Here is a 22653-nt window from a genome sequence, read left to right as displayed (position 1 = left end):
GGTTCACTGCTATAGGTGCAATTTATAGAACTAACAATATACAAACTCCTTTTCCTGACTAATTTACGAAAGAGGAAGCAGCATTATCCCGACATTTAGATGCAAAGCCAAGGTACAAAAGGAGAGACTTATTCTCTCTCTGTATGGAGAACTAAAGCACAGAGAAAACTAAAGAGAGTATTTAGAAACCCTAATTTTCATATTGAAATTATTTAAAATAATAAAGCATCATCACCTATACAAAGTTTAAGAAATTGTTTACATCAGAAGAGCAACATGACTTGGTGGAACCAGAGTGCAATTCAAAACTTGGGGAATCTTTAATATGAAATCCCAGTCCCAGGACAGAACTGCTAGATGTTGGCTATTTCCAAAAAATACAGTCTTCTTACCACAATGCAGCAGTTAAATGTATGTACATTCTCCTGATAAGATTGTTTAATAACTTCAGTATAAGGCAATGATCACCATGCTAAAAGATACTGCCATTTTCAAATTTAGTAATAAAATTCTTCAGGCAATAATCAACACACAATGATTTTTTTATGATTGCTGCACTGAATTACAATGCACATGTCTTTGGACCACACAAGTAAAATTTTATCTTTAAATGCAGACAGAGGCTAAGGACAATGCAGTTCCAATTTTCATATGCTTCCTTTTCATTCCTACATCAGAGGGAGATCCAGAAAATGTTTATCATTTTCATTCTCCAGTGATTTTAGTAGCAAGAAAAGACTTCCTTATCTAACATTCAAAATGCTACAGGATTAAGCTTTATGTCTGACAAGTTGTTAATTAAGATACCCTAGTGCTCTTTGTCATTTTATCAACCATAGTTGATAATTCTGTATTTCCTAACATATATTAGAATTCCAAGTTCAGAAGGCAATGTATGTATAAGTAATTATCTAGGATCTCTTCTGCCTCCATCTGCCACCAACGTGGAAGATAGTCATGCTAATTACTTTTCTTCAGTATTCTTTTCATTAGATGGCATGTCATAGTAAAAGACCAGATGGATCATGTCTGATGCCACCTTTTATTCCAGACATAGTATTCTACTAAGACATTTTAAAATCACTGGAAATGAAAACACATGCAAAAACCCATCCCACTCTCCCCACCGAATCATCTTGTTTCTATAGGCTCCGCCTCTTTGTTACTGCTTTGAACAAGAGCAGTCTTTCCTTGGCAATTAACATTACAGGGCCATGCACAATATTGAAATATAATCAGATTAGTAGCACTGCGCTGCAAACACTTGAATGTGTAATGTTTTTTGGGATTACCGTTGAAAATAAACCCATTAAAACAGCATCCAAAAGCTAACACTAGGTCCAAAACCACACAGCAGTTTGTGGCCCGCCACAACGCAGAATATATTTCTATCTTCCCACAAGCATCTTAGGACTTTTCCCAATAAACCTTAAAATCAGCTGCTGAACTCTGGCATGCATATCCCTTATTTCACAGGCTTTAACTGTATCAGCACCATGCAACTTAGCCCATTTGGTATTCAGACATGTACAACTGTGACAGGTCTTAAAAAAGATATCCTATCTACCATTCCCATTCTCCATGGCAGGTTAATTTACAGCATAATGTCCCTCAGTCTCTGGAGGATTCTAAAAGAGTAGGATTTTTACTGAACACTCCTTTAGTCCTTTTAGTATCCAGCCCTCTGATATGGTTCTCTTTGCCTGAATTCCTGAAAGAAAATACCTGTGACTCTGAAACAGTTATTTGAAAAAGACTCTGAAAATGTTATTTGAAAAAGGGCTGTTTCTGTCCTGGTGTTCAGCTCTTAATAATGCCATCCATATTCATCCATATTCAGGAGCAGTTAGCAGCTGACATATGAATTCCTCATGCAAGTACTGTCTTGAATTTTTCTTCTTTCTCCCTTTCTCTGCCTACTTTCAAGAAATCCACATCTGTATTCAAGGAAAAAGAAACCAAAGGGAGAAAGAGATGTGGGAATGCCACAAGGTTCAAGTTTGTTTAACAATTATGACAGAAGGTGACAAGCTAGATGAAGAATTCAGAGATAAGTGACACATATACTGAGTGAGAGACATTTTTGCAAATTTCTTGTCCTTTTTCCTGGAACATCTATATAAAGTTTATAAATACCTTTCCACATCTCTGATGCAATGTGGGGAGCCATAGGTGCAACCATAATGCAGAGTGAAGCCAAAGCATCTTCAAATTCTGTGCTGTGGAGAACAAGAGGCTGAGGAGCTTGCTGAGCGAAAAGACAAAGAAAAAGAAACAAACTATTAACATTCTGAGGTGGGGGAAAAGTAGTTTAATTAAGAAGAAAATGTAGTAATAAAACCTAAAATCAATGTCTATGCTAAGGAGAACATAATTTCACAATAAATTGGAAACTTATGAAAATGGAGAATTAAAATCACAACTCTTGGTCACAGAGTGCTCTCTAACATTTAGAAGCTAATCCTAAAGTGGCTGATGGTCCTTGGGGTTCTGCTCTAGCGTAGAACTCTGAACACACACTCATGTGGAGAAGAGTGGCCCTCAAAATCATTTTGAGTGCTGCCTTTTCTAGAAGTGCAATCTTAGGCAAAACCAGAGCTGAGAAGAGGTGAAGCACTTGTTTATGACAGTCAAACTGTGCTGAATGCAACACAGGTTTTGTTTGGACAAGGTTCAATTGCACAGGATCACAGAGTGGTAAAAGTAAAGCTGAATTTAGTGAGAAAGTGAAGGTTTTAGAGCTGAAGGAAGCTTTGGGAATGAAAGGACAGCAAAGTCTTTTACAGTTTGATGTTCTCATTATTTTAGTAAAGTGTCTGGCTTCTTTAGTATAGAAAATGTTCAATTTCTGGCAAAAGGTACTTGACTGGCAAAATTTGAACTTAATTTCTCCATTTAACTTAACTTACAGAAAACTTAAACTTAAAAGAAAAGATACAGCACTAAAAGTAATCAGAGGAACTTTTTCTTTCCTTGCCTGTGTAAGAGATTACACCCCAAGGTAAATTCAGTTGCTGCAACTATTTTGTAATCTATCCCTCTAATGAAACAGCACAAAAAAATGTCAATACATGTCAGCTTATGAGAATTACTTGATGTGATGAACAAACATTGTCATCAACTAGAAAATTGTCCAAAACCAGTGATTTGCTTGACCGCAAATGTTGTCAGAGGGCATCTTCTTATCACTTACAGTGATAAGCAAACTATATTTGGGTAAGCTTTAGTAACTACTACCTGCTTTCAATGTTTAATCCTTGCCCACCTTTCCACTTTCTCCTTTCAATTGGGAGCAAAAGAGGAAGTGTCAGCATTCTAGGCGGAAACTTGTTCTTCAAAGATACTGCACTGACTTCTTTGCTCAAGAAATACATCAGTGTTCAAGTATCTGGCTGTCTGTAGGACACTGAGTTTAATTTTTTTTTACTGCTCATTCCACCTTCCATTAGCTCCAAATGCCTATGAGTCATTGAGTTGGAGATAAAGAACTGTGTGTTACCTTCCCAACATCACACAGGATCCCAGGCTTAAGTTGTTCCAATACAGTATCCATGCACAACCTACTTAACTTCTTGTTAAATTCCTTGATTTTGCCAATAAGCTCCTTGGAATCCATAAGGTATAAAATGGTATTTCAACAAAGAAGTTGAAACTTTCAAAATTGTATTTAATTTCTGATCTATATCAGTTTACCATTATATGCCTGAAGGATTGCTCAACCAGATCTAAGAGTAGTAACAAAAATAATGATAATAGTTTATTATATTTCATCTATCACCACTGGCTAATAAACAACATAATCTAAATAAAAAATCTTAAAACTTAAGTTCAGCAGTGTAAGCTGTCTTTGAGGATTGACTATGTGTGATTTTCCTTGCAAAGAATAACCCTTTTTATATCAGAATGTTCAGTAACTCTAAAATGTACTACTATACCTAGCTACCTACTCAACTTGGCTAAAATCAAGAGAACAAAGAACAGAACTAAACAAAATGTATCCTCTTGAAATTACAGGATGCAGACATAAACATCAGAGTCTAGTGGATCGAATACCATCAAGCTCCTCCTGCAAAACTGTTTATATTTCAGGGTTACAGTGATACTAGAACATGCTGCATTTGAACTGAGTAACTCAACTAGGCTCTTGACTTAGTAACACTGTTAATGAAGTTAATGACTTACAGACAGCTGGAGCTATAGCTCAGACAGCTACTGCTTCGTGTAAAGACCGACAGGAAGGCTGAGAGAAAAATACCTTAATTAATATCACATACTTACATGGAGTACATTTGTGAGGCTCATCAATCGGGAAATAGCTGCATTGAACAAATGATCCTTTGTGAAGTACTCAGTTACCTTGTATTAGAAGAAAAGGTCTGTCATTAATTACTTAAAATTCTCAAACTTGGAATACTGGGTTTTTAAATGAAAAACATAACTGATAATCAATTTCAATTTGTGAAATACATGCATCTTACCTCTTCTGTGAAAATCATTTTGGTATGCAAACACATCATATGTGCAATCATATGTGTGTATGGGAAAATAACAATCATATAAAAATTCAACTGATTAACTTTCTTTCTGTTTCAGGATTTAAAAAGCTTCAATCAATGCTATGAAAAATGTGCATTAGTCACCCCTTATTTCCTTTAATAAAATATATTCCCTTTGCCCCTACAAGAGGCCTTCTCTCTTGTAAATCCATTTATACTGGTGAAAGCTTGTTCATAGATTACAAGATTAGAATTATTAAGTCTGTTAAATGATCTGGAATATCCCTCACAGCAGGGATTAAAATGGCAAAAATTTTTATCTATAGAAAATACTTGAAGTGAATTTTGCAGGTATTTATGTCTCCTTTTGAGTCTTGGTTAATTGAATTGATACGAATCACAGCAGGAGACAACACATAACCAGAGATGAACAACCATTTCAGTATTTTTTACAAGGCTATGCTAATATATTTTCACCAGTGGCTTTTTTCATTCTATATGAAACAGCAGGCATGATAATGAGGTATGAAGCAAAGAGATCAAAAGCTTTTGTTAGGGTAACCTACAGAACCCACCTACAGTTTTGTTGCTTGAAATGCAGTTACTCAAACCCCTGATTGACAAAACTTTAATGTCACAACATTTCATTCCTTAAATGAGGCATACATCCTTTAAGTAAGTTCTGTTTCACAAAATTTGTAGATAGGTAAAATTATTTACATAGAGAATAATTCACTTAAAAAAATTTAGCTACTCATCTGGAGAAAAAGCTTTTGGCTCTCTAAGTCAAACATATGGTTTTAGCATAAGAAACAACTTATTTAGTCGTTTGAAAACTATGTAAGTGTTTCTATTAACCTCAGAAATCACCAGATTCTTCTGCTCCCAGATCTTTCTGGCTTCAGCCTTCTCTTTCTTATTCAGAAGCTCAGGATTGGGCATGGTTCCTGAAGTCCTCGCTTCAATAAGTTTGGTTACAAGAGCCCAGAGGCGCGTCTGCCATCTCTGAACACCTGGCATGGCATCAGCTGAGATTAATGAAAGATTTTCAGAAACAAATGTCAGTTACAAGTAAAGAATCCAAAACTTTAAAGAAAAGCAGGAACAGAACACTGGAGTTGAACTTTTTTTTTTAAAAAACCTCTCTATTTTAAATAAAAGATATCAATGCAATTAAAAATGTCTTTACAAGTAATGTTGAGTTGCTCTAACGGAAAAAAACCTGCAAGATAAAAATATTTTTCTGCAATGACTTTAAAACATATATATAGCAAGAATACAGCACAGAATATTTGCTAAAATCTGTAAAATAACCCAATGTTATGCCAATGCTAGAATGCTCATCTGGTGTTTTAATGACTCCAGAAAGGAGTTGTACAAGCTCTCATTTTTTGAACTCATGGCAGAATACAAACATACATACATACATACATACATATATGTATATATATTTACAAATATGCACACACATTTGTTTCAAACTGAGAAGTTTCTTTCAAATTAGATTTTAGATAGTATGTATACTTCTGTTGCTACAGAGATGCTACTGTGCTAATGAGTACAGGCTCTGATCCTTGGTACCCTCTTTTGACGCAGTTTAGTTTGGGATGGGAGACTGTGAAGCTGTGTTCACCTTGACCCTGAAGGCATCAGTCCTACTCCATGGCTGCTCACACCACAGGAGAGAATGATGAGAGACCCTGCCTTGATGTCCACCACTGAAAGGATGAGGAATCTAGCCTGGAGGGCAATCATCAAAAGGCTATCAAAACAAATCTAGTGAAGAGAAGGATCATGACAACTGAGAACCAGTATCTAATATTCTCTGAGTGAGAGAATTTCCTCTAATGGCTTTGTGTGACAAAGTTTTGGTAGTGACGGGCTGCAAGGATGGCTTCTCTGGGAAGCTTCTAGGAGTTTCCCCCATGTATGACAGAGACAGTTGAGCCCAGGAAAAAAGGGAGGGGGTGAGGGGAAGGCATAAATTTGGTTTTACTTCTCATTACTCTAATTTTAATTGGTAACACATTAAATTAATTTCTCATTTGAGTCCGTTTTGTCCATGATGGCAAATGCTGAGTGATCTCCTTGTCCTTATCACAACCCACAGGCCTTTTGCTGTACTTTTCTCCCCCTGTCCAACTGAAAAGCAAGGAGTGATACAGCAGCTTGGTGGGCACCTGACATCTAGTCCAAGGTCAAACCCAACACAACCTACTTGATTTCTTTAATTTAAACATTCATGATTTTGTTATCATTAAGAAATTCAGACCAAAGTGTAAAGACTTAAGAGATGCTTTTCACCTAACTTTCTATTTTCTTCTCCCCTGGAAATATCTTTAGGCTGCCAAAATCTCCTTTTGTTCACATTTTCCAATACTCTTTAACATGAAATGACCCTGAAATCTATCTTTGTATTTCTCAAGTGGTAAACAGGTTGGCTTTAATGACTAAATGCATTTTTGCCAACATTATAACTGCATGTGCTTTACTTTCTTACAAAACATTTAATCACCAAGCTCTTGTATACTTTGCAACTAAGATTTGGTACACATTATCCCCATGGTAATTTAATTATTCCATTTTCAAGATCAAAAAATACAGCAAAAAGATTGTGTATCACCAAATTAGCTGCCTCAGAGGGAATTGTGTATCTGGGTAGTGTTCGGGATGCAGCTGTTAAGGCTTGATTCTAAGTGATTCATTTTTTTAAGAGACCTTTTCAAATGCCTAGCTCTCTACTGTTGTGATTAGATGGTGACAGAAAGCTGACTGAGAACTCAAAAAGCCCACTCCTCCAGTATATACAGTAGTGCAATAATATATAAAGGAACACACATGAATATAAAGGGTGGCAGACACAACTGAAATAAAGTTTAGCTCAGGCTGAACTAAGTAGTTAAGAACTTAACACGTGAAAGAATGAAGAACTACACTTCTTGAAACCAGGTGTGAAGTGTCTTTTTAAAGCCTTATGCAACAAGAAAGTGAAATGTAAATGAATGTATAAGACTACATTAAAATGCATGAACCACAGTAGATAAAAGAAATTAAGACCTGTCAGTATGAGGAATTGCATGATAGGAGTAAATAAGTGCACAGGAGGGTAATTCTTAACTTATTCAAGAAGTAAGTTCATAAAAATGTCATATCTAGAAATACTAATTACTAGGAACTCTGATTATCTTCTAATGAGATTCTTCTGAAAAGTATTTCATAGTCCAGCTTACATAAGCCACTGCATGCATGTTAATAAATGCAAATAACAAAATATTGTAAAGTTGTATCTGTGATCTGATATGACCAGAAAAAACAGATTATAAAGAAAAATAATTTTCAGTTAATCAATCATTGCTAATTAAAAAAAAGATAATGAGGTCCAAGTTTTCAGAAGAAAATACAACTTAAGAAGTACTTTTCATATGTGCTTTTAGCTTATAAGAGGTAAGCTGCTTGCAATAATCTTGCAAGTTTGCCTCTCAGTGACAGCTTTGTGACCCTCTCTTTTAAAAGAAACAAGCAAAACTGTTTATTATAAAACCTGTTTATGATACTTTTTAAATTCATTTTTTCCAAAACTTGGGCATCAAGAACTGTATTAATTTTGTGTTTAAGATATAATACTTGAGAAAAAAGAAACAAGCCCACAACAAAAACAACAGAAGCAATGTGACTTACTTTTAGCATCCCACAAAATGTCTTGTTCTGGAGGAGCAGCAAACAGAATGTAAAGACGTAGGGTGTCAATGCCATACTCTTTCACTATTTCCTCAGGGTCTATTCCATTGTACTTAGATTTGCTCATTTTTTCCCAAGAAACTTGGAGCTTCTCACCAGTTTTCAGGTGAACTGGTTCAGTTCCTAAATATTAAGACATACAAAAAATACTGAAACAAATTTTGCTCATTTGTAACAGCAATTAATTTTGTTCCCTAAGCATGAGAAGAAACAACTACTGATAGTGTTCTGGGTTTTTTTTCCAAAACAGCCTAAAGAGGAATACCACCCATTTCAAACACTCTCTTCCTTCCCATATTTTTCCTATGTCAACATTTTAACACCAGTAATATCCTAACGCTTCCATCACATCATGACAAAAAGTCTCCTACCAGTTGGAAGCTGTATCAGGCATGCATCCTAAGTGCTGCCTTGACAGCTCCTGATATTTAAGCTTTGTTATAACCACGACATTTAAATAAACTTCCTAGATAGCTGTACTGATTGGATACAATTCTGACCTGTACTTAGCTTTTACAAATACCAGATTTATAGGTTCCAATTGCAGTCAGTTATCCTGAAAAGAGCATGCTTTCTCTTGCATGAATTTAGAGACAGAATGGGGCATTTACACTGAAAAAGAGGTCAATCTTTTCTAGAAGAAAATAGGATAACAGAGTGGCAAAACTTAAGAGGGTGGGTTGGTTGGTTGATTTTTAACTGACTTACAGGGTTTGTATCCAGTGAAAACAAAGATGTATGAGAGGAATGCTTAAGGGAAGCAAACATGACCAAACCATTTTTGTTGCTACATCTGCCATAGCAATGACTTGCTGGTCCAGCTTATGCAATGAAGGCTCTGGAAAGAGTTTGAGAAACAGCACTGTTTCCTACAAGTTTTACATTCCTAATATCTACTGAATACACCTGCACCTGTATTAGTTCTGCCATGATGTTTTTGTAGGTTGTCTCTTTGCTGGGACTAACTGGCTCCATTCAGCAGGCTGCTGAGCACTGTCTTAACAAAACTGACTTTTGATCTTTTGGACTACACGGGAGTTAAAATAATACCACAGCACCATTTCTGCATTTGGATGCAATTAAAAGCTGCTGGATTAGTAGGATCTCTGTGCACTCAGCAGTGCGTACAAATCCAAAACTCACAGAAGTTGCTCTCCAGTTTAAACATTAGAAGGATTCATTTACTCTTCCAAATTTTCCCAGCACTGAGACTTGTACACTGAAGCAGTCCCTGGCTTTAGGGATGCACCTATGCTGATTTTCCCATGCAGTTTCTCTTACCTGTGAGATCAACCTCCTCTCTCTTCAAACACTGGCCTGTTGTTGTTAGTCTGAATGTCTGATTCTTGATAAGACCTTGAACCAAGAGCTTATGGAAAGGCTCCCTAAGGATGGAAGGAAAAAGAAACTTCTCTGTTGAAAAGAGCTTTCAAAAGCATACTTTATGATAAGCCTCAGGTGTTGAGCCAATCAGGCACAATTTTTTAATGAAACAAGAATTTCAAGTTGACTATACATAAATAGTTGTTACCTTAGAAAGAGTACTTTGTGCATTTATTCATGGTGGTTGTCTGGCAAGTATAAGTATTTACTTGCATTCTGCTCACATTCTAGTACCCTGACTTAGTACTAATTTATTCTAACATCACTTTTTAAATTAGCATATGGATAATACACAGAAGTTTCTTGGCCAACAGTACAAGTTCCCTAACTTCAAGCTAAATCTCTTGTGTAAAAGCATTCAAGTACCTGACCTCATTGTCTTACAAATATTTAGTTCTAGCTTCTCTCTGAGGAGCACAGGATTTTGAACAAATCAATGTTGTTGCACATTTCTCTCTATAAACAGATAAGACAGTTTCTCTAACATAACCACCCACATGCCTTGTCCCTTTGCAGCACTAGCCAGGAAGGCTAGTATGAAAGAGTACACTAGAAAAAGGGCAATGCTGAAAAGTTCATATCTCAGTGCATCAATTTTGTAGCACCTTAGTTTTCTAGGAAAATTTACATCAGGGAGAGTAAACTCTCATGAAATGAGTATACAATAGGGCTAAAAAGAGCCTTGAAGGGCAGTGGTGCACTCAGCAAGAAATAAACTCTAAGTAAACACTGCTCTGGTTGATACATTATTGTGGCCCCCTCCTTTAATGATCTTGCATTTCTAATGCATTGAGTCACACGTCCGTCACTGTTTTCACTGAAGAAAAGGCAACAAAATTAATCCCTAAAGCTTTCGGTTCCCACTTAGTAGGACAGGAAAGTGAGGCAGTTCTAACAGCCTCAAGAACAGCAGGGGACAGGGAAGGAGGTATGGAGCCAGTCCCAGAAGGCATACACAGTCTGGAAGCCTTCTCATGGGATCCTCCAACACAGGGACATCAGCGACCATCCTTTTGGAGGACGTGATCATCAGCACTGGTTAATACTGACTTGCACCTCCTAATGCTGACGTGTGCTCAACATTAAACAATCCAAATTCTCTGCACTTCTACCCAACGAGGCCTCAAATGTGCACAAAACAACTTATGTAAAAAGGATATATTACTCCTATTGACTTCTTTTATTTTAAAGCCAGAGTATACCCATCTAAAAAAGAAATAGTAAAACCCCATGTATGGAAAAGTCATAACCCAAAACATGACTCATTGTTAAGGAGTTAATATAGCATTTTACCTTATTAAGAAATATAAATTACATGACAATTTATCTCATGATTTAAAACAAAGTAATTTAATAATGCAATTAGAGTATTATTAAATTATATAACAATTAGGCATGTTTCTACCACACTAAAGCAGATATCTTCCAAGTACTAGTCTTTAAACACTTTTGATGTCTCCAAAGTAAGGAGATATTTGAAAACAAAACTTTAAACTGGGAGAAAAAGTGACAGGCTTCATATTTTATCTTCAACATGTTCAAGTCTGAACATGAGTTTTCTTCCTTGCATATTTTGTATACTTAAAAATATTCTACAAGTACTGGCACATATTGATGTATCACACAGTCACAAAGAAGTATGAGTCTCTGCCACGCCACCTGGTTTTATCAACAATGTTAAGTAAGAGCAGCAATTCAAGCATCTCTGTAAGTATTTTCTAAATATTTCAGAGGTTGACTGAAAAATCTTGTTTAGAAGTAAAGGAACTTAAGGGAATGAGAATTGAAGTCAAATTTAGAAAGCAAAACCAAGAAAAATGATTTTAAAATAGAATGCAAAAATAATCTAAAATATTAAAAAAGTATTATAAATTATCCAAGTGAATAAGAAGGTGAAAATTTGGAACAAAACCTTTGTAACCCTATCAACAATAATGGTGGGAAAATGCTTCAGGATATAACAGTTTAGTGTACTTCTTCTACAAACTAGAGACATTACACCACAGAAAAAAAAATCCCCTCCCTGTCATTCAGTACTTCAGTCTGTTTAAGATCTCAAACAGTTATTAAAATAGCTACACTTCCTGCTATCTAAAATAAAGCTAATGAGGTAGCCAGATCATCCAAATCAGATAGGGCTCTCCACTGGAAGTGATTTTTCAAGGAACACTTATTTTTAATGACAAAGAGTTAGTTCAGATCATACGCCAAGTTACTAAAAGCTGGATGCAGGAACAAGCATTTTTTGTTTTTGTTTATGCTGACAGAGGCTACAAAAATGCAATACAAAATACATTACCAAGTATGGGGAAAAACCACCAACCATGTGTTCCTAGTGGGAGACCACAGGAGTATGGAGACATGCCCAAAATGAGAAAGCCAGAGCCCATCTACTAAACACAGGGCTGTAAAACCAGTTGAGCCCTGTGCTGAATGCACAGTGATTTTGGCAGTGTTGTGGTGGCTCCATCTCACGTTCACATGCAGAGTTACACTTGAATTCATGTCAATAAAACTGCACATCTCAAACATGCCCCTTCAAAGGCAGGGATGCATTTCTTGGCTACATAAGGAAATGCCAAGGGGCTGCAGCACAGAAGGGGTGATGCAAACCTGACCTAAATACTGCAGCACCTGGTCATGGCATCATAAATACCTCCTGATCCAAAACACTGAGAATAATGAAATTAAGCCATTTTCAGACACACTGATATTTCTGGCACAGAAGAGGTGTCTGGAGTTTCTTTGAATGCTTGGTCACATTTCACATTGTAGGTATGCTGGAACGGGATAGGCCTTCACCTGCCTGTTTGTTGGTGCTCATGCTGGAGTATCCGCACTGAGACCTTGGCCATATTACAGCTTTTGATTGTGTTGTATGTCCCACCTGCAAAGTGTGCCTGACACCTCTGAGACGGATCAGCTGTGCTAGCTATGAAGTGTGTAATCCATCTTCTTTTTTCAATGCTCATATACAAGTTCATCTCTATGACAGATTGATCTCTCTGTATAGGACCATGCGATGGATGGTAGGGCAAGCGTGACCGACAGACCAGGAATTCAGTGCTGTGCCCTCATGCTCTTTGCTTTGCTCTGTGCAGGGTGAACAGCAGGACTTTCAGTCCTATTACAAATGACCTGGCTGGAAGAACTCTGTGGAGCCTGCCACAGTGATAAAATAGCGAATTCAGAAGAAGGGATAGCCCTAGCAAGGGAGCTCACTGCATGTTATTCGCACCCTGCACCTTTAGAAAGGCTGAGAGAGCCCAAGTGCTGTGCCCTGGAGTGAAGACAAGACTAGGTCAGTCACTATCAGCTGAGTCCAGGGGGTTGTGAAACCTGATGTTAGATATAGCTGTGCAATATTGTGGCGGTGACTGAAGGATGTGGAAGCTGATAATTTTAGGCAAAAAAAAGACAAAACAATATTGAATGTTCAAGATTTCACACAGCTAACAGCTGGGTGCTTTTGCTTAAAATCAGCACTAGCGATAAGGTCCTAAATGAATGCAGAGAAGCTGTAGCATCATTCCTTCACAGAATAAGCTATTTCTGTCACAGAAATCTTCTTTTATTCTGTAACTCAGCTATGTGAAAATAGTGCCTTCTTACTCAGCAGATTTGCTCTCTATCAGAGTCAAACCTGCTGACTTAATGGCAACCATAAACTTTTTTATTGCTTTATAATCCTTCAGGGAGAATGTGCTAGATTCCATTTCCAATTGTTCATCTGACAGAACTGATTACTGAAGTCTAGGGGAGAACCAAATTCTGTGTAACTTTTACTCACACAGCTGAGCAGGTGTAACTGAGTGCATCCACACACTCTCGCCATGGTGGATTAAGCTGGAATAGAGGAGGAGTTTTCTGGCCCCAGCTGCCTACCTGGCCCCTCTCCCAGCAGTGGTCACAGCTGGGAGGGCTTGCTGGCTTGTGAATTATTTATAGCAGCACTGCATTTTACAGACCAGACTGCTAGAACAAATCGACATCAATTTGAGCTTAATCTGATATCACGTGTATGAATACCCAGAGGGTACCATTTATTCTGCCTTGTCATTACTGAGAAATTGAGCAGCATTTCTTTCCCACCGTCTCTAGTCCAATACATTAAAAAATAAAATGAAAGACCATGCCTCATCTTTAGGGGATATTTAAGCAATATTGACACCTTCACAATTTTAACTGCCTACAAACACTGCATTTTCTATCAAAGTATGTGTGTCTGCAAATGCCTATCTCATACCAGTTGCCAATAATATTTCTATAATAATCATTATACCATATTTGAAGAGCTTGCTTTGAAAATCTAAACTACAGAAATTTTAACTTCTGTTTTCAACCACATTATTATATTAATAGCCATTAGTACAGAATTAAAGACTACTCAGAAATATTTCAATGGATTTGAAAGTCAGAGGATAGGAGCCAAACAATGAAAATTTCCATAAAGAAAACATATCAAGAGCTACTACAGGTAAGTAGAGGAATTATAAAAATTTTTAAGGATGCTAGATGACACTTTAAATGGTGGCAGGTCTCATTAACTGAGATAAAACAATTTTATTAATTTAATCAGTGAAAAAGACCTAAGCTACTAGAGAAAGATTGAAAATGCACAAGAGGGCAGTGTTTTTTAACCTTTTAGTGTTTTCCCCCAGATGTGGGCTTCAACATCATGACTTCGAGCTTCCTAACAATAAGCCTGTTATTTCTAATCACACTTTTCAGATCTTTCAGACCAGCCCTTGAGCAGTCCTAACAGAAGACTGAGCAAAAGTGGTTTCTGATTAACATTAAAACATTTAAAATGCATGGTAATATTTATAAAGGAGTTATGATTTCCATATCAAACCAAAATCCTAACTTGACTTCATGGCTTCAAAGCACCTAATGCTTTACCTTGCATAGTGCTAAAGCAAGTGAACAATTTTGTGCATGATGATGAATTTGTTACAGTCATCTTGCAGTCTGAGCACACCCAGCCCTTGGGGCAATGCTGTAACAGATCTTCACATGTGCAACAGTTCTTGAGATTGTATATGGTGCCAAAGGAATTCTCCACAGTCTTGCAAACTGCTTCTACAGAAAGCAATTTCGATTTTCTTCTGCCATTTTCACTAGACATAGTGTTTCTTAAGGGTTTTTTTTCATTGAAATTACAAGTTTTTTTCTGCAATTTACCATATTTAGACCAGGCTACACTACACAGCTTTTGTGCTACTGCTCTGTCACACCAGAGTGTGAACAAAACACATTCCAAAGTAATGCAGCTACAGAATCACAGAATCCTTAGAATAATGCAGTTTGGAAGGGATCTTTGGAATTCATTTGGTGCAACTCTTTTCTCATATGAGACCTAACTTCAAGTAGTTCAAGGCCCTGCCCAGCTGAGTTTTGAAAATATGTGATGATGGAGATGCCACAATGTCTGAAGTCAAATGGTTCCAGTCTCCTCACCTTCCCTGCCAAAACTATTTTCCTTCTGTCCAGCTGAACCGTGCTGCAATCCGTGACTGTTACTCCTTTCCTTTCTCCGTACATCTCTGAGAAGAGTCTGGTTCTATCTTCTCTATAAACCTCCTTTAGGTAGCAGTAGATAGGAATTACATTCCCTCCTTAGCCTTCTCTTCTCCATGGTGACCACACCCAACTCCCTCAGCCTCTTCTTGTATGTCATATGCTCCAATCTCTGACTGCCTTAGTGCTCCTCTGCTAGACCCTCTTCAGTTCGACAGTGTACCTCACACTGGGGTGAGGGGCTCAAAACTAGACACAATATTCCAGTTGTTCCTGAATGATGAGCAGAGATAACCAAAGCTGGACATGGTTTTGCTAGTGGAGTATACTGTCATGCCAGCTGCTGACCCACCTCTAACGTGGTGTTCATCAGGACCCCATAACCCTTGTCTTAAGTTGTAACCCTCCCCACATAGATGGCACAGCTCCAGCTGTTCTGTTGAAGTCATGGTAAAAGATATGCACAGCTCTCTCCTCATCCACAGATGGAATCACCTCACCATAGAAGGAAAGCAGATTAAGTAGGGCATAATTTTCTCTTGGTAAATCCATGGTGGCTACTCCCAGTCACCTTATCTTTCATGCCTGGAACTTTTATGTGTCTGGTTTACTTGAGTGAACCCTAACTCAATTCTGCTCTACAGTGGGTAATATCTCTTGCCTTCAAACTTTCATACTAAGCACAGACCTTGCCAGCAAAGGCCAAGGCAAATACTTCCTTTCTTCTTAGGCTCTTTGTTGGATTTTGCATCAGGCCGATGTCTTCCATGGTGCTCCTTTCAATGTATGCCCAGAAGCTCTTCTTACCACCTTCACATTCTTCACCAGTTTCAATACCTGCTGAGCTATGACCTTTTCATTATCCATACTGCCTATCCAGTTAATGCTTCTATACTCCTCCAGGGGTAGCCCATCCTTACTTCCACTTCCCTTGCACTTCTTTTGGTCTTCTTAAGGTCACACAGGAGGTCCCTCTTCAGTCCAGGTGGCCTCTTTCCATGCCTTTTTTTCTTGCATACTGAAGTGAACCACTTACTTTCCAAGAAAATCTCCCATGCCCTGTGATCTCACTTTATACTGACAATACTGTAGTTAATTACATTTTGGAAGGTTGAAGAATTTGACTAGCAAAAGAACATTTTGCTGCTGTGTGTTACAGCTCCACTAGGTGGCTGATGGATTAGGATTGTAAAATCTTTTGTAGAATTAATAAACCTAAAACTGTTTGCAAGGGAAAGCTTTGAAATTCTCTGCTTGAAGGGATAGGACCTCTGAGAGAAAGGGTCTACTTTGAAAGGCCCACTCCAAGAAAGAAGAAACAGCCTTCCTACTGCAGCTATACAAGCTGCAGACAACAGTGAAACATAGGTACACAAATCATCTACATCCAATATTTCAAACACAGCTTTCGCTGCAAACTACTGCGCAGCCAAGAATGAGTTATGAAAACACATTGCCTATTTTCATCAAAATTAGGAAATAACTCAGGGAAATATTCTGCTAGCTGCAGTAACTAGTCCATCTTTTTCTGGCTCACAGCTACTTACATTCTAGTTTTGTAGCAAAACTACAGCACTCAAGTCAATTCAGTGACATATATATTTAGGCTCCTTTTTTACATCAAGTTTTTGGGAGGGATACTTGTAAAGAACGAACTTATAGGAGTTGTGAGCAGAGAAATTACTAAGCAGTTCTTCTCATGGGGCCACTCATTTTGATTCAGTCTATTCACAGATCATAGAATCACCAGGTTGGAAGAGACCTTAAACATCACCGAGTCTAACCCATGCCCTAACATCACCTCAACTAAACCATGGCACAGAGTGCTACATCCAATCTCTTTTTATCCAGTCATCTCTGCTGATGGGAGAACAGGACAGAGCATGGACCAGTGTTTCATTGTTCTGCCACTAGTACCCTCCAAGCTGAGGATGGCATTTTAGGGTACAAAAGAGCAGAATTTCACTAGAAATGGGGATGTTAGACTTAGAACCTATCTGAGAGGACAAAGAGCAGAACAGCAGATGACTCACCTTCTTCCATCAAACTTTACCTCTAACCAAAACAGAACACAGTGAAATAGGCTATAGCAGCATCATCAACAAGAGTAATTAAAAGTAAATATATAAAATTCATTAAATAAAAAATAAATTCACATCAGATAAATATACTGGTGTTGCCTATCAAGATGTTTTTTGTACTGCTCAGCTCCAATAATACGGTGACTTATAGGAGTGCTTAGTTTTTTACATATGCATGGTTCCACTGAAATTAATGCTATTACTGGCAGGAAGTTACCTAATTCAAAATAATAGCACTACACAGAATGCCTTCAGTTACTAGTTTGTGCATGCTTTTGCAGGCTGGAAATCTACAGCAGCATTTTATCACTTGATCTGAGCCAGTTAACACTCATGCAATAAAAACTTTTGTATGAACACATACAGGAAGTGCAACTCACTGTGAGAAACCAAGCACTGACAAAGCAGGGAAATTCAGGATTATTCCCTGTAATGTTCCATCATCACAACAGTGTCCACTAATACTCTTGCAAGTCAAATGAAATATGAAAGCTTTTAATAGAAATATATATGGCTTACTTGTGTTTTGTCATCTTTAGATCATGGCAAAAATGGCTGAAGAACCTTGCATAGAATAAGTGCATAACTGCATGCTCCTTTCCTCCGATGTACAAATCCACAGGCATCCAGTAGTCTGCTAAGTCACTATTAAAGGGCCTGAAAAAACACAATTACAGAAAAAATTACAATGTTGAAAAGAAAGATCAGCACTACGAAAGTAGCTCATCATCCTTGACTGGACAACACTGTTTACTGAAAGTAATATGTGTGTAATAAAACTTTCATTTTGCTATCAGATCTTTTTAATTTTTTAAGAAGTTAAATGCTTTTTACAGACAAAAATTTAATTTCTACTGAGATGCAGATCCACAAAAAGATTATTTTCCTATATTCCAGGCAAGCAATTACCTGAGAAAGCAATGAAAACGTTTGATTGCTTTTTAAATGATTTTTTTTTAAATACCCAGTGGCGAGCTTTAAATTTTTTAGTATTTATCAAGCTTTATATACAAATAGATTAGAGTGAAAGACAAAAAACATGACCACTCAAAACCAGTTGATTTTTTCAACTGGCAGTTTTCATTGTTGCCATTAGGGGGCAATGATGCAGTTGAAGGCTGCAGAACCCTCTGTAGAATGAGATGGGTCATAGCACTCCAACTGAAGGATGCTTGATGAAGTGACAGTAAATTTGTCATTTACAGCATATTTACTATGTCGTTGGAGGTCACCTGAATGGTTTCCCAGCATTGCTTACTGCTTCATTACATATTTCCATGTCTCCTGTAGTGGGCCTGCAAAACACCATTTGTACAGAAGTTCTTCTCTAATGTATGCTTCGAGCCCCGGCTCTAGGAAATCTACCTGTTTTGTCAGTCTGTCTGATTATTCCATCTGTAATTTTTGTTACAGCGACACTTTCTTCCTCGCAGATGAGCCCAGAAGCTAATCATGGATCTGGGATTCATGTCTTTGGCGGAACAAATCAAACCTAACTTGTTCATAGGGTTCCAGAATCAACAGAGTAATTCTCCTGAACTGTAGACCAGTGAAATATGGTTTATGGAAATGAAGGGTTTACATATGCATAGCTTAGTTAAAAGAATTAACTAAAGAAATCAAATGCAGGCAGCAATTTAGTGCAGAAGTCCATATAAATGTCTTCATTTCAGGATGAAACAGATGAAGCTACCTGAAGCTGTTACTTTGACAGTTGCATGTTACATCTGACTATTTCTTCTTCAACTTCTGGAAAAGTCCCCCTTGCCCACACACAAAAAAAACTTCAAACTGTCATGGAGGGGAAGCAATCTGCCTAACTCAGTAACAGTAATAATATATTCATGCTATCACTAGAAAATATTAAAACTGACATGAAATAAAAGTGTTCACAGAAGATTTTTCTCTAGTTTAACCAAACTAGTCCTGCAAATACAAAAAAAAAAATCGGCCCAGCAATATTAAATCACGGAGTAGATGTAGTATGTTCCCAGACACTGCTCTGCACAATAAATAAACAAATATATGCCCAAACAGCCCATCATGTGGTATCAATGTTTTGAAATGCAACTCTGCCTGTCTTCCTCAGACTGCATAGTAGGGATGTTGGACTAATTCCTCTTTGGAAAAAACAGTGCTATCAAAAAGCGCTACTACAGTCAGACTATGAAGCAGAAAAACAGTTAAATAACTACATCTGTCTTCCCACACTCTCCATGCTGCAGACACTAGTCCATAGCACATGAAAAATCTCCTTTCATTAATTATGCATGTAGTGGAAGTGCTGACACAGCAGGAGATTGCTGTGATGCCTCTTCACTTGAGGTCTGTGCACAAGGAAACGGCAAGGGTCACCAGAATTCCAAAGGAGAGAAGTGAAGGTGCCATGCTTGGCAGCTGGATGTCACACTCGACTATTCCTGTTCTTACCCGTGGAACATCAGTGCTTGTCCACATACCAAACTACTCAGCACACTGCTGGGGAGGGTACACTCCACGCAATTTACCAGTCTCAGGTAAATTGCAGGCTGTCATTCCTGATGGCAGCCCCGACTAAGGACTGTCTTCAACTCAGCTGAACATTTTCTCTGTGCCCTGCCCCGTAATTCCCTTTCATGCAAATTTCTGCTCCTTGTTCCTGTGCTTACACAGTTGTGTTTACACATCCTGCTCTTCTAGATCTCCTGACACAGGAGCAATCAAATACCACATTTTTAGACCAGCTCCATATATTGTCCTGGTTTTGGCTGCAATAGAGTTCTTTTTCTTCTGGATAACTGGTACAGTGCTGTGCTTTGAATTCAGTATGAGAATAATGTTGATAACACACAGATATTTTGGTTGTTGCCAAGCAGTGCTTACCCTAAGTCAAGGACTTCTTGGGCTGTCATGCTCTGCCAGAGAGCACATGCACAAAGAATCTGGGAGGAAGCACAGCCAGGAAGGCTGACCCAAACTGGCCAAAGGGATATTCCATACCATAGACTGTCAGGCCCAGTATATAAACTGGGAAAGTTGGCTGGGAGATGCCAATCACTGCTAAGAGATGGGCTGGCATTGGTCAGCAGATGGTGAGCAATTATATTGTGCATCATTTGTTGTCCTTGAGTTTTCTCTCTCTCTCTCTCTTTCCTTTTCACTATAATTATCACAATATTTTACTTTGTTTCAATTATTAAACTGTTCTTATCCAACCCATGACTTTTACTTCCTTTTTTCTCCTCCTGATTATCCTCCACAGCCCACAGGGTGTGTGTGGGGAGCGAGCGAGCAGCTGTGTAGTACTTAGATGCCAGCTGGGGTTAAACCACAACATTTACCCTGTGCCGTGCTCAGGCCCAGAGGGCACATAATGAGGGCAGTGCAGGGGTTTACACTGCCAGTAGACTGCAAGGGCAGCTAGAAACTGGAAGCACCAGAGTGTGCCCTTCTGTTCTGTGTAGCCTGTTTTCCCCCAAGGCCCTGTGCCTGCAGCCCTCACCTGTCTGTGTTGTGAGGGTCAGTGTACCTCAGGTAGTACCAAGCGGAATCAACAAATGTATCCATGGTATCGACTTCTCGCCGTGCTGCTGCCTTGCACCTGAGCAAGAGAGAAGGAGAAAAGCTTTTTTTAGGTAAGTTACAAGCTTGGAAAAAACTCCAAACAAACATAGACAGAGTGGCCACAAAGACATTCAGATTGAAAACTGAACAGTCTGAAGAGTAACATGTTCAGAAAAAGTCCAACAACAGTAAAAGGGCAGAGTTCTTCCCTCTCCCTCCCAAAACATAGCAAAAGCAAGCCAAAAAGAAGCCTGAAGAGCCATCACATCCAGCAACAGAAGAAGGTGGCACTGCACAGGACAGCCCTCTCAATCCTGGAATTTTTTGGAATCATCATTTTAAAAGATACAAAGCACAGACAAGCATACTTTGCCATAAAGTTAATGGGTCCTGAATATATATCACACTCATTAGGTACCAGCAGATTTAGCAGAAAGGTCAGGTGGCTGCCTCTCATTGATTGTCTGTACAAAATGATCTTTGCAGATTCCATTTATTATCTCTAGAAAAACTTAACTTAGTTTAATTTCAGCTCTCACTGAGATCAAATCTCTTCTAGACCTTGTAGCACAATTTTAACTTGTGATGACAGCAAATTGATTTTTGCTTGTAATTATATTGGCAGCCCTAAGGAACAGTTTCAAAATAGATTTTAGAAGCTCAGGTTACATTCCGTTAGTTTCTCCTTGAATATTCATTGTTTGTAGGAGCCAATAATCACACTTAATAAACTTTTGTTTTAAATGATCCCTCTTATAACTCTTACTATTAAAACAATGGGATTATTCTAATGTCAATGAAACTTTGCAGTCTGTGACACTCTTGTACATAAATGCCATTGATTATATGTAACAAATGTATGCAGTTTATAATTGTATGTAAGTTTAAATGTATGTATATGTATAATAAGTATTCACAATAAATGAGGACTGGCTATTTCATATTTTCTATATTTAGTCTCTGATCAGGCTTGATGAGTGAGATGCAACATGTATCTGCTTGTCTGCCTGATACTTCAGCTTGGCTTGCCAAGGCAAGTTTACAAGAGCATCACCACCTAACATTTTCCTTTATTCTGTCTCTGTCCCTGGTCCTCCTCTACATCCAAGTTTTATTTCCAACCAAAAGAATGTAATAAAGGAGTTTTACTTCTAACTGCTTTTTAGTGTAGAATAACCATTTTATTAAATTGTACATATAAGCAAAGACTTGGCCAATGTGAAAGAATGGCTTTTCTGTCAAAAGCAAGAATACTTTACAATCATTGAACCATAATTACATCTGGTTCATGCCTCTGTGCTCTAAATGGACATGGCTCACTAACACAGAGACAGCATGGGAATCTTTCAGAGTTTATACAATTTATATCAATATTGTGATTACAGGCACAATACTGTAATCTCATTAGACAATCTTCAGATGACTAACACAATTACCTGGACTTGTATAACAAAGAATAACTTGGGCATCTCCTCCCATTTATGATTGTTAACATTATTGTCACTCAAATACTCAGACTTTTTTATCTTTCCATCTGGTTTTCCTAATTAATTCTAGAAATTAAATGGAACTAATAAAAAACCCTATTACTGGAGAGAAGAACTAAAGGAAAGGATGAGGTAGCTTCTCAGAGGAAGGAAAAGCAAGGATGACTATGCACACAAAAGTAATAGCTCAAAAGATTTGTAACTGTAGCAGACGTGGATGAGCAATACTAACAATAGCTGTCAAATAGCTGAGAATTAGGAAAACAAATAAAGTTGAGAATTAAAAAAAAAAGTTAATTTCAGCAAGCTACCACATTTTAGGCTAAGAAAAGAATCCTGAGTGACCTTATTTCTGACTAAGCAAATGCCTTTGACTAATTTCTATGCAGGGCAGCCACAATAACT

General features: G+C 37.8%; 1 protein-coding gene across 2 annotated transcripts in view; it reads right to left on the bottom strand.

Moving 5' to 3' along the window:
• LARS2 (leucyl-tRNA synthetase 2, mitochondrial) overlaps positions 1-22653 on the bottom strand; it is an 83140-nt gene that overhangs the window by 10395 nt on the left and 50092 nt on the right. Inside the window, exons 13-19 of one of the 2 annotated variants that reach the window (XM_082281473.1) lie at positions 20700-20798; positions 17738-17875; positions 9516-9619; positions 8175-8357; positions 5355-5524; positions 4279-4356; positions 2137-2248 (exon numbers count right to left, since the gene is read on the bottom strand). In XM_082281473.1, the coding sequence (XP_082137599.1) occupies positions 2137-2248; positions 4279-4356; positions 5355-5524; positions 8175-8357; positions 9516-9619; positions 17738-17875; positions 20700-20798 (884 nt within the window). The remainder of the gene's footprint in view (positions 1-2136; positions 2249-4278; positions 4357-5354; positions 5525-8174; positions 8358-9515; positions 9620-17737; positions 17876-20699; positions 20799-22653) is intronic. The other variant, XM_082281474.1, reaches the window with a different exon arrangement.

This window comes from Coloeus monedula, assembly GCF_965178545.1.
Source record: "Coloeus monedula genome assembly, chromosome: 1".
NCBI lineage: Eukaryota > Metazoa > Chordata > Aves > Passeriformes > Corvidae > Coloeus > Coloeus monedula.
The sequence above is the reverse complement of the archived record's forward strand: the minus strand, read 5'-3'. Positions and strand labels throughout refer to the sequence as shown.